Below are 13,235 nucleotides of genomic sequence, written 5' to 3'. Positions count from 1 at the left end.
CTCGAAAATTTTAGCCGGAGAAGGGTTCTCGGCTTATAGCCGAGTGTTTTTCCAAACACAATTTTTTCGAAACACAATTTTTTCGAAACAGCAAATTCAAAAGAAACATAGATATATTCATCTATAAGCCGAGATATTGCATGCAGAAGTAAATAGCAAAACAAGTTCAAGTTGGTCATTGACTTTAAATGTGTGGTTGCTTCCAAAGGAGCGGTTTGTTGTTTTCGGCGCGTAGTAAATACGGCTTATTGTTCGTTCTCAGTGTCGGCGTGGAATTCGTCGTCCATCTCCTCATCTGCTAGTTCTGCCGTTTATTCCGAGTAGGTTGGTTCATCTTCCATGCCGTCTGGAGTATCAGAGATTCCGCAGGTTTTGAATGAGTGTACAGAGCCTGCGAAAGTGTTTTAAAATTTTCGAAACCGACCAATCAAAATTGCCCATTCCCACGATTGGTAAACAAACACGTCGATCGTCACATGTTACGGTGTTGAAATTTGCGATCACGTAAAAAGAAAACTTATCTTGGCTTCTCTGCTCTGTAAACTAATCAAGTAATCTCTCATTCAACCGCGGATATTTCTGAGTGTAACGGCCCATCTTTGTGCGTTTCGCTGACATCTCGAGCTCTCCATTAAAGAGATTTTCTTGATCTTTCCTCTAGCGACTCACTGATGTCACTGATGACTGTACTCTCTGGTTATCTCGGAATGTGTTTTCGACGGCAATACTGCATTGAAATTCTTTTCTGTTTCGAAAATTTTGCGATCATTTCAGTTTCTTGGAGAACAGAATTCTCTGAATGTGGTCTCGGCTTATAGGCGATATTTTTCCGATTTTTTTCGTAAAGTTTACACCGACTATCGTGTCTCGCGAGTTTAGGGTCTCGGCTTATAGCCAAGGTCGGCTTATAGTCGAATAACTACGGTAACCAATAGGCTCGCCAGTGTGTTTGTCAAATACTAAATTTGACTGGACTTTCATCTCATCAAATAGCAACACAACATATCTCTGTGTGTCAAAGTAGGAATTGGCTAATAAATTTAGTTCCTCCAATACACTTTCTTGGAATCCTCTCGTTGGCCTGATGTAATTCCGATAATCTCTGAGTGTCCTTTGGCTTGGTAGTACAAGGATTTTGCTCTGTCGGATCTCTTCGCAGCAGGAGGGAGATTTTGCAGCCAGCGGCAAGGCATAGCAAATAACCATTGGATGGTATTTGACACCACTTGGACTACTTTGGAGCAATTTCTTTTGCTGCCGCCAGAACAATTTCATGAACGGTGTCACCTCTTGAGCTTCACTAAGTATGGTTGTAACATCATTGCTCAAATTGTGATCAACCTCAATACTGGATTTGGCAATTTCTGATTTCATTTCATTCAGCTGGCGCTCAAGATCTGCACATTTAAGCCGTTGCCCTCTCAGTGTAAGTTTAATTCTATCTGGGGCAGTCTTAGAAACTGGTGCATAGAGATGTGCAGGTTCTGACATTCGTCGCTGCTTTGCTTGTGACGATCGATGCATATTATATGATTGTTCCTCACATGATAAACAAAGTTCTATGCCCTCAACAAGGAGCTGGCATTTACACGAACGCCAGTATTCCTTGAAGGAAAAGTTTTCAGGTTCTTTATCACTACAGTTCAAAGGATCCACTGACATTGGGATAACATGGTGAATAATATTTGAGTTCAGTTCTGGTTGTTCAATCCCAGGACAAATAATGAAGGACTCTGTTAGTTTTCTGACCAATTCATTCAAGGTAACATTTCTCATTGATCTATAATACTTCGTATAAAGTATGTGGTCATCTGGTAGTAACCAACCATAAACTAAAATGGTGAACCCAAGACTGTCATCGACCACCAACCCAGTTGTGGTAAGCAAACAGAGGACTCATTTGACTTTCTGAACACCATTCTGTCTTCTTTGGCCTGAGTACACCACTCTTGTATAATCTTCAATGACTGGACTCTTTTACAGAATTCATGGAAGCTTTTATAGCAATGTCTCTTTTCGGTCAAAATATCAGAAACTTCGAAGTCTTCCTTTACAATTGATCTCAAAGGCCTGGGAGTTGGTGGTTGTTTTTGAAAGCTCTTCTGTGGCATGCTCAGCAATGGAAGTGCTCCAAACTTCGGCCTTTTCTTTGTCATTTTCTCTGATACGGCTGAGAGATAAAGTTTAAGATATATGTTAACGTTTTTATCAAAAATTCAACTGAGTTACAGAGTAGATTTCGCATGTTTTGGCGGGCCGTTTACTAATAAGCACACCGCTAAATCGCTGGAATTATACACACACACTTACTTATTTCGATGTCATTTTCATGAAAATGCTTTTCACAAGTAAATACTTTGTCATTTTCGATCTGTCGTTGGAAGTTACTGTCCGTAACTCTATATTTCTTGAGCTCATGGAGCCAATCTTCGCGCCATTTTGCGATATGCTTCGTTCCGAGGTGCTGGAAGCTTCCATATTCCAATTCCCTTGGTTTTACGGCAAGTTATCTCCAGGCATGTTTTTGAGTTAAAATCTATGCATTTTCAGTCAAGCAAACAGTAATAAAAATAATTTAAAGTCAAAACATTTCTCTATCAACCATTTTCGAACAACGCTGCATTGTATTGTGATGCACGGTAGTCGTGACGTCACGCACCAAAAAGTTGAACAATAACCTACCCCTTTGAAGTTCGCCGGCCTTCCTAACCAGTCCCCTCGATTAGCTATGCTTGCACATATATGTCACATTCCGTTTCACCGGTATTTGGCATTTTGTCCACGGAAAATGACTCAAAATGATAACATTTATCCTCTCTCAGTGTGCCTTGGTCGCCTGAAGGTCATATAATGTGTTGGGGAACAGCGATGAGACTTGTTCTTTTAAGTTCAAACTAACCTCGGGAATAAGAAACAACATTAGGAAACCGCAATTCCAACCCAAGCTAACTTAAAATAACTGAAATCGATTTATCCCAGCCAACATCTCGATTTCTCCCCTACCTCCTCTTATGACCTCGATAAAACCAAATTTCTTTAAAATTAACTCCTTTATTCATTTACACGGCTTAGTTGTCCTCAAACACCTTGATCAGTGTAACTCATATCCATGTTTCCCTCCTGGTCGAACATGTGCACACGTGAATTTCTACCATGCGTGAAAATGCTTGATAGTTGCCTAAAACACGTCACGTGACAGAGAGTGGGGTAACATGCATTTCATTTATCATAAATTATTCTTGGTATTTTGCTCGCTGATCGTTTTTTAAATTGTGAAAACAGTTAATTACAGTTAATTACAGTTGCACACTTTTTTTTTTTTTTCACAGCCAAGTCCTTCAAATGTACCATGTTGGGATCTAATGTATTAAATGAATATTACTCAAATGTCACGCACACCTGGAGAGTAAGAGACTTGCTCTTCATTGAGTTCCTCGCGTGATAGCGTGCCGCTTAAAATAGGCTGGTCATGCAATCCTTTGTCCCTACGCGGAAACGAGGCAGTTTCTTGGAATCCATGTTGCTGACTTCTTGATCAGCCTTCGGTGTAACCTCTGAGGAAAGGAGCAACTTATAGTAGGACTTTCGTCTTATTGCTAGCAAGATTAATCACTGTGTCAGCCAAATTTTATATTGTCGAGTTTTCATGTGTTTTGCCAAAACACTAGCTGTGTGAGGTCATAAAATGCAGCGGTTTACGAGTTCCGCATCAGCAAGGAACGACTGAATAAGAGGTAAGTTCTATTTTGACGCTGCTTTACTTTCGCTTTTGGGTAAAACTGTTTTCGTTTCTCTTCTCTATTGCGAAATTTGGCCATAATCGTTCACTAAAGTCAAACAATGAGTTGTAAACAATTGATGTAAGCTTTGAGTAATGGGGAACCAAACATCAACCCTCGTTTCGCTTTCGGTTCACTGGTTGGGTATGTGAGACTTCTGGAATGTTCTTGGATCTGGTTAATATTCTATTTTCTTTGAACTTATTCAAGTTTTGAGGGATTCGTTTTGCGGTATTTTTTTTGTATGTTGAATTAATTTGAGCTGGTTTACACTACTTTGATTATCTACTGAAAAGTAAGCTCGAAGAGTGGCAGCGCAGACATTTAATTGGAGACTTGTTTACTGTCAGGAAGACAACAATCATTGCTTTGTTAAAACGTTTGCAGTCGTCCTAGTAATATGGATTTCTTCGAAAATAAGTAAATTTTTGCTCTAATGAAGCATAAAACGTAAAAGTCTTCAAGACAATGTGTAAAATATTTACCTTAGTTTCTTCGTTTGTTATACATGCAGAACTGTTGTCATTTACATATTGGATATTGAGTCAATTTTGGACAACTGATAACTAGAGAATTGATGCATGAAAATTTTGATTATTTGGAGAGCTTTCAATAGATTTGGAGTACATGTGCTGTACAAAGTTTTTAATTTTACCATGCTCTAAGTTACTCACAAAAGTAGAGAGAAATAAATAAACAATAATTATAAGATGGAAGGAAAAATACTACTGACAGTATAAATTATAGAGGATTATTGATAGTTGTTTAAACAGTTTTTAATAAGGAAGCCTTTACTCTGCTCCCTTGCTTCTTTAGTGTCTCTTTAGTGATACAGTGGTCAAACGAAGAGATGCAAACTATGAGCAATTGCAAGAGGTTATCAATATTGGGTTGACATGCACATTTCTTACACAACATTTTGAGGGAAAACATAAAAACTGCTGCTTTTGCATCAAAGGTAAGAAAGCACTGAAATGCTCTGTAAATCTGTAAAACAAAACAAATGGAAGAAAAAGGAAAACCTGAAACTTTTTGTACATATACATACGATAATTTATATTTAAATACTGCAGATCTATTAAATTATTATTTTCCTTTGAGCTTCACTGACTCGCCTGCTGGAGATATTGGGTTATCAAGTCAAGTTCGTGGTCTGCCTTGTTTCCAAACCCAGTTAATCAGTATAGTGTTCTCAAACTTTTGTTAACTTAGAGAGAAAAGTCTTTTTTAGCAGAATTTTTTTAAAAGTGCATAAAAATACAATTATTGAATTCAGTTTTTGCATGCTACTAAGAATATCAATCTTTGTGTCTGTGTAACTCTGACCTTGGTTTTGATAATTCATAATATCCAGCTCAACCTCATCCAATTTCTTACCATATCCACAGTTAAAAGCATGAACCAATTGTAACTGAGTATTTGCATGGGAAATAACATTTTCCATCCATACCTCAAAATGCCTTCGGTTGAGAGCATAACCAATTGTTCAATACTTGCATGGCAGTAACATTTACTCACCAAACCTTATAAATAGTTACCCACAGTTGAAAGCATGAAACAGTTGTTAAGTATTTGCTTGCAGGGCTAAAAAGTTTTCCATCAATACCTCAATTTACCCATAGTAGAAAGCATGAACCAATTGTTAAGTATTTGCTTGCAGGGCTAAAAAGTTTTCCATCAATACCTCAATTTACCCAGAGTAGAAAGCATGAACCAATTGTTTAGTCTTAATTTTGCAGGGGCAATAAAGTTTTCCATCCATACCTTAACATATCTGTAAGCTGGTTTTGTAAGGATTTATTCTGAGGCTCTTGTGTTTGGGTTTGGTCTTACAGCCCCTTTCTGGCCACATTTACCCAATACACCATTGGCGGCTTCAGATGGAAAAATTTATTAAAACCACTGATTATAGAGAGCATTCTGGTTTCAGTGGCCAATTGTATCCCTGTGGATCAGAGTTGGTTTTTAGGGGAATCACAACAGTAACATGATGAACATTTTAAGTATGACAATATTATTACATCGTGGCAAAAGCCAATTACATGGATCTTATTTGGTAAATGACCAGCCTGCTTACAAGGTCTTTGAACCAAACAAATCCAGTATGACTGTATGTGCATCTTTATGGTTGTAACTTGAATATCATGTTAATAAGTGTTTTTTTTTTTCTCTTACATCAAGGTAATCCTAGCTTCTTACCAGTGAAATGGCAAATTCCTTCAGGGAGCTCCTGTTTCAGCCATCATATGATGTACTTGAGAGGGAGAGACCCAAGGCTCTCTGCAAAATAACTCGTCAAGATGGAGCTGTTGGCTGGGGGTGTTTAATTTGTGAGCCTAAGGTCCAAAACCCTGATTGGAGTGAGTACTTTATCATAACAAGTTGCAGACTTATTCCAAAAGAGAACTTTGATGCTGAGAAATATCAAGTGGAGTTTACTAAACCAAATTCAAAATCAAAATGTTTTCAGTTGGGGAGTATCATCAAGAAAAGTCCATTCTATAACACTTCTGGATTGGTTGTGATTTTTGTTGATTCAGAGTGTTCAGAGCTAAACCATGACCGATTTAGACGCAAGCATTGCAGTTTCTTAAGGGATCTTGAACCTAAGATAGGTGTAAAGGAAAGCAAACCTCTGTTCTGTTATATTGAAAGTAATCGATTCAAATACATCCATGAGAAACTTGTTCCTGAAAAAGATGGTAGTTGCCTACCCAGCCCTGCAGAGTGTTGCTCGACTGTTTTACTGGAACAAGGTGAGGGGAACAGTAAAGCAGTTGGAATTCTGAACTTTAAGATTAACGAGCAGCAGCTTATATGTGATCCAGTTTGGTTCAAGAAATCAAGAGTAGAAGACATCTTAGGTGAGTTGAATTGTAGTGTACATTGATCAGGGAATTGTACAGAATTAAGAAAAGAAGAATCATCTTTTGGCTAAACAAATTAAAGGTAAATGAGATGAGAGCAAAGTAATGCAAAGGATTCAAGGAGCATAGAAAATGCACTTGATGTAACTCTTTTGTTCAGTCATAATGTCATAATTCTAATGGATAGTTTTGCATCGATATCATTTGTGAAAGAGATCATTATACGAGATGAACACTCAATGTTTTAGAGATATGGTTAATTACCTGAAAGATTTATTGTTAGTAACAGTTGCATCTGTCAGGAATTAAAAATCGCGACTCAATAATTTTCAAAGGTTTACCTGACAAACCAACCATCCAAAAAGAGGAAGGTGAGGTGGATGTAGAGTTCACTCTAACTTGGTCAGCATCAAATACAAACTGCACCGATGTCAGCCCTAAATACCGTCTGGAATGGAGGAAGAAACCATTGACAGGAGCCAGCAAACTTTGTCAACAAAGAAACACTGATGAAACTCACTTCAAAATTACCAATCTTGAGTATAAATCAGAGTATGAAGTGAAACTCTTTGCCTTCAACAGACATGGAGAAAGTGAGCCAGAGGTCTCAACATTTAAGACAAAGACTGGTGTGTACCTAATTAATTTCATTGGATTTAACATTTGCCACTTCATTTCAGAACTCTTTGTTTATTGTAACACATGGATGCTTTCTAATGGCAACCATGTAATTTGTCTGAAAAAAATGCCAACATGACTATTGCACACTGAGAGAACAGAGTTTTGTGGGCTTTTTGTTTTTAAATGAGCGTTTGGAGAATCGAAGCAACATAAAATGGTAAAGAATTTGAATGAATGGTAGTGGGCATGCATGTCAACAGTCACCGAAAAGAAATGATCTGACATGTGATTTTGAGAGCCTCTGCATTTAAACTTTTTAACCCCTAACTATCATCAAATTTCTCCTTAAAATATCATGCCTGAATCACACAAGAGTAAGGGAAATGATCACAAGCTGTAGGAGCCCAAACCTCGTTCAACAAACTCTCCTAATGTCAGCACTGTAGGAAATGTAAAGAGCACAGTATGGAGAATGTGTATACAGAGAATGTTAGGGTGTGAAGGGGTAATATCATTTGTCAAAAAAAAAAATGACAATTCCCATACATGTGTTTTTTCTACTTTTCAATGACATTTGATTACAATTTCCTCTTAAGTTGATTGGTAGATTAAACTTAGACTTTGAACTTTTAGTACAAGTTTGAATACAACTAGGCCATGGAAACAATATGAAAATCATTGACAGTGTAAATCCCCTTCTATCAAAACTATCTGTGAAACCCTAACACATTTACAATTACTCATGTTTTAGAGTAGGAATAACATGATTGAACTATTTGACATTCATCAGAAAAAAAATTTTAAAGACATACATCTGAATAGGTTGACCTGGCAAACCAACCACTGTTTTGTGAAGACCTTCTGCATTTTTCTTACTTGTTGAAATGATTAATTTACATGTTTATGTTTTCATTAGTTACCATGAGTGTTTCGCTTTCATCAGAGGCAACATTTAAAAGAAACATTATTTTGCCCAGGTTTACCTGAGAAACCAACCATCACAAATACAGAGAGTAAAGTTGACAATGATTTCACTGTGACCTGGTCAGAAGTAGAGGCTAACAGCAGTAATGGCAGCATTAAATACCGTCTGGAATGGAGGAAACAACCCATGATAGGATCCACAGAATGTGTTCAACAGGGAAACATTGTGGAAACTCAGTACAAGATAATTGGTCTCGAGTATGACGCAGAGTACGAAATGAAGCTGTTTGCTGTCAATAGACAAGGAGAGAGTGAGCCAGATGTCAGAACATTTAAGACAAAGAGTGGTATGTACATGTACATTTAAATAAAACTGGTCACTTAATGTATTGTAGAATTGTTGAAATGAAATAAACTAATAGTGTTGGGTCTTAAATCCAGTAATAGCACAGCTTTTACTTAAAGACAAAGAACTGAGAAACCCTGTGACAACAGGCTTAATACTCATGCTGTGGCTCTCATATAAGAGAAGAGAATGATTTGCCCAACATTTTTTCACTATGGTCACCTTTGATTTGTTTGTAAATGACACTGATATTAGACTTGTGATTAATGTTTGATGCTGGAAAGAGTAGTTTATCTATCTTTTATTGATTTTTCTTGTTGCATCAATTAGTTGAATTTTTTTGTTGGTATTGATTACCAGCCAATGATTTTGAAAATGTATGCCTCTGAAAGTAAACACCTCAATGATCATGGCATAGAATTAAAAATCTTTTGTCTGAGTATTTTGATTCACAGATTACACCCAATTTGCTTTATTATACTCCTACATTTCAGTACCAATCATTATACTTGTTGTCTTACTTTGAAATAACATGTTGAGTTTGGATATAATTAAAAACTGCCGAGGCCCTTATTGTGAACTTTATGTCATTATTTAATATTCCGACATATGTTTGCTGAGTACATAATTTTTTTCTAACTTTGCACTCTTTTCAGTGAATTTCCTAGGGGGGGGGGAATTACTTCTCGATTTTTTTTTTAATCCCACCCTCCCCCTCTCCCCTATACAAAAGAAAATCAGAGGGTGGCAAAGTGTCAGAGAAGTTATTCAAAAAATTAATAATAAAACCCACTGATTTATTTACGGGGGGTGCTATGTTGTTAGGGAATTCAAATTCATTACGCACACCAATGAATCTAGTCATAGTACATATTTCACATTCATCACAGACAAAATTGAAAAAAGTCATTATTTCAAACAGGTTTACCTGAGAAACCAACCATCACGAATGCAGAAAGTGAAGTTTACAAAGATTTTAGTGTGACCTGGTCAGAAGTAGAGGCTAACGACAGTAATTGCAGCATAAAATACCATCTGGTATGGACAAAACTACCCATGACGGAATGCACAAAATCAGTTGAACAGGACATTATGGAAACTCAGTACAAGATAATTGGTCTTGAGTGTGGCACAGAATATGAAGTGAAACTGTTTGCTGTCAACCAACAAGGAAACAGTGAGCCAGATGTCAGAACGTTTAGGACAAAGAGTGGTATGTACCTTTATTTAAGACTTCTCACTTGAAATGAAATATCAAATAAATACTGTTGGGTCTAAAATCCAGTGACAGCACCGCTTTTAATTAAAGACAAAGAAATGAGAAACTTTGTGACAACAGACTTAGTATTCATACTGCAGCTCTCATATAAAAAGCAAAGAATGACTTGCCCAACATTTTTACATTTTTTCACCATTGTCACCTATACTTGGTTGTAAATTCCACTGACTAGACTTGTATTTAATTTTTGATGCTGGAACGAATAGTTTATCAATCTCTTATTGATGTTTCTTGTTGTATGAACTAATTGAATCTTTTTGTTGGTATTGATTATATTACCATGCAGCCAACGATTTTGAAAATGTATACCTCTGAAAGCAAACACCTCAATGATCATGGCATAGAATTAAAAATCTTTTGTCTGAGTATATTGATTCAGAGATTACACCCAAATTATTTGCTTTACTATACTTGTACATTTCAGTACCAATCATTATACTTGTGGTCTTACTTTGAACTAACATGTTGAGTTTAGATATAACTTTGTGAACTTTATGTCATGATTTAATATTCTGGGATAGATGTATATTGAGTACATTTTTTCCAACTTTGTACCTTTCCAGTGAATTTGCAAGGGGGAGTAAGAATGACTTCTCCGTTTTTGCTGCCCCACCCTCCTCTCTCCTCTACTTAAAAGAAAATCAGGAAGTTGCCTAATCTCAGAGAAGTAATTGAAAAAACTAAAAAACCCACTTGTTTATTTAAGTTGGGGGGTGTGTTGCTAGGGAATTTAAAGTCATTACACACAGCGATGAATCTAGTTACAGTAAGTATTTCACTTTCATCAGAGACAAAACTCAAAAGAATTATTATTTTGAACAGGTTTACCTGAGAAACCCACCATCACAAATGTAGAAAGTGAAGTTGACAAAGATTTCACTGTGACCTGGTCAGAAGTAGAGGCTAATAGCAGTAATTGCAGCATTAAATACCGTCTGGAATGGACGAAACAACCCATGACACAATCCACAGAACTGGTTCAAAGGGGAAACATTGTGGAAACTCACTGCGAGATAACTGGTCTCGAGTATGACGCAGAGTACGAAGTGAAGCTGTTTGCTGTCAACAAACAAGGAGACAGTGAGCCAGACGTCAGAACATTTAAGACAAAGAGTGGTATGTACTGTACCTTAACTTTGAGTAGAATAGTTGCAAATGAAATAAATAAATAAATAAATAGTTGGGTTTTAAATCCAGGAGTAACATTGCTTTTCGTAAAACAAAGAATTGAGAAACTTTGTGACAATAGGTTTAATACTCATACCGCAGCACTTGTAAAAGAAAAGACAATGATTTGCCAAACTTCGAACACGCTGAGGCCCATATTGTGAACTTGAAGTCCTGATTTAATATTCTGGCATATATGTTTACTGTAAACATTTTTTGAACTATGTACCACCTCATTGTAGGCCAAATCTATACCAAACGTGATCTCCCCTATAAAATTCTACAACCCTATCGTTAGGTCCACATGCATAGTTCCTCCTTTGCCAACTATGCCTATGATATCCATTTTTAGCACTCCTTCAACATTCCACTAGGTAATGTCTCCTGCCTAGTTCTTCTCTGGGAATCCATACAAATTACTTCTCGATCTTTTCAACTCCACCTCCACTCTCCTCGTACTTAAAAAGAAAAAAAAAAACAGCAGGTTACAAGGTTTCAGAAAAGTAATTTAAAAAAACTAAAACATCCTGTGGTCTATTCAAGTGAGAGGGGGAGAGAGGCCTCTGTTGCTAAGGAATTCTAATTCATTACGCACATCGCTAAACGTAGCAACGCTCCGCCTTGAAACGGCTCTTAATCAGATTTTTCACCTCGACTGTACTCCCAAACTAGATGAGAACGGAACCAATTGTCACAGCATCTGTTTCAACATCTGTCATGTGATGATGTAAATATTTCTCTAAGAGCCTGGGACTATTCAGGCAAATAGGTTAACTTAACCAGGGCAATAGAAAGACTAATATGTTGACAATTTTGTGGCCAATTGCAGATTTAGACTTTCCCATGAAGTTAGGTAAACTTCAAAACTTCAAAAATGGTTTTAAAGTATTCAGATTAAAAAAGCTACTCTCAACTCCACCTCGGCGGCCTTCTTGATCTCCAAAGTAGCGGAACGCAACGCTGTTCTAATTACAAATTGGTGTTTTAGGTTAAGTGTATCCATTACCTAAAGGTCCCGGATTGGTCACGAATCAGAAAAACAAATCTGCTTGAACGTAACCAGGTCAGAGATATCGTGCACTTGAGAGATCCTCACTGACTTATATTTAAACTCAAGGGAGTGCTTCTTACCGGAGATTCTGAATTAGGAAAATCTGGTTTTGCAAAATTGACGGAAATATCTATTTCTGAAATTAGTTACGAGGGGTGTTAAGTGTGATGGAGCTTGAGAAATGTAGATTTTTCCATCTTTCATGGCTGTAAGCGACTTAACATGACTGGTCAAGCGTCCTTAATGATGCGTCACTCAACCCTTGTCAAGTTATTCTGATACCACTACACTCCCCTCTCAAGGATAACTTTTTCATGAAATTCATTGTTGTTGTTACCAACCTTATCAAGCGAAAGGGGGAGGGAGAGATTTGTTAACAATTATTACGAATTACAACCTACCTTTAATTTTCGTGCGATTTTATTGGATACCTAAGTCATCAGGCAATAACTCCCGTCTGCGTCGATACTTGTCTTCTGATTGTTTCCGTCAGAAAGAAACAGGGCTAGTGGAAAAAAAAAGCCTGCTCCAAAGTTTTCTCTTTTTATCTCTTTTTTTTTTTTTTTTTTTTGCACACAAGAAAAACACACTCGTATTCTTGAGTCCAGTGATAGTGGTATTAAAAAGCTGGTCGCATATACTCATCCGCCGTCAGATCAACTCTGACGGTTTCCGCGCGATATGAAAATTAACTGAAGGGTTACAAAATAAATGGACCCTTTTCTGGTTTGCTGGCTGATAATGTTCGTGGCTCGGAGACTGCTCGAATGATGTTACATTTTCCCTCGAAACTTCACTTCTAGGCCGTTTAACATAGACTGAGGGAAGAGTTACCAAATGAATGCTAATTGGCTGAGACAGAAGGTATTTTTAAATTAATTTTGGTAGTTGCCCCAGGCAAGTACCAAAATTTAGAAAACGTTAAAATAGGGTACTTGTTTGCCTAAAAATTCTGTAATTTCATTGATGGCAAACGTTTTTCAACAGGCTTGCTTTCATTTCTTTGACGTTGTTGTACAAAAATAAAACTAGGTGAAAACTGAAATGGCTTTCTACGAACGTGCGTAATAGCGTGCGTTATTGATCTTCTTATTTCTGAAAGCACGCGTCAAATTGATCCTCAATTTTACTCGGCAAATATTCACTTTTTCAGACAGTCTCTCAGTAGTGGAAATTGTCAGCTGATATATCAGCCGCCCGA

The 13,235-nt window shown here is 37.1% G+C and overlaps 1 protein-coding gene across 1 annotated transcript in view; it reads left to right on the top strand.

Moving 5' to 3' along the window:
• Positions 1 to 13,235, top strand: part of LOC148726361 (uncharacterized) — a 357,363-nt gene that overhangs the window by 182,270 nt on the left and 161,858 nt on the right. Inside the window, exons 9-10 of the mRNA XM_088727311.1 lie at positions 6,982 to 7,275; positions 8,245 to 8,538. Of these exons, the coding sequence (XP_088583437.1) occupies positions 6,982 to 7,275; positions 8,245 to 8,538 (588 nt within the window). The remainder of the gene's footprint in view (positions 1 to 6,981; positions 7,276 to 8,244; positions 8,539 to 13,235) is intronic.

Source organism: Stylophora pistillata, chromosome 7 (genome assembly GCF_964205215.1).
Source record: "Stylophora pistillata chromosome 7, jaStyPist1.2, whole genome shotgun sequence".
Classification (NCBI taxonomy): domain Eukaryota; kingdom Metazoa; phylum Cnidaria; class Anthozoa; order Scleractinia; family Pocilloporidae; genus Stylophora; species Stylophora pistillata.
Note: the sequence above shows the minus strand (reverse complement) of the source record. Positions and strands in the feature narration are given on the sequence as shown.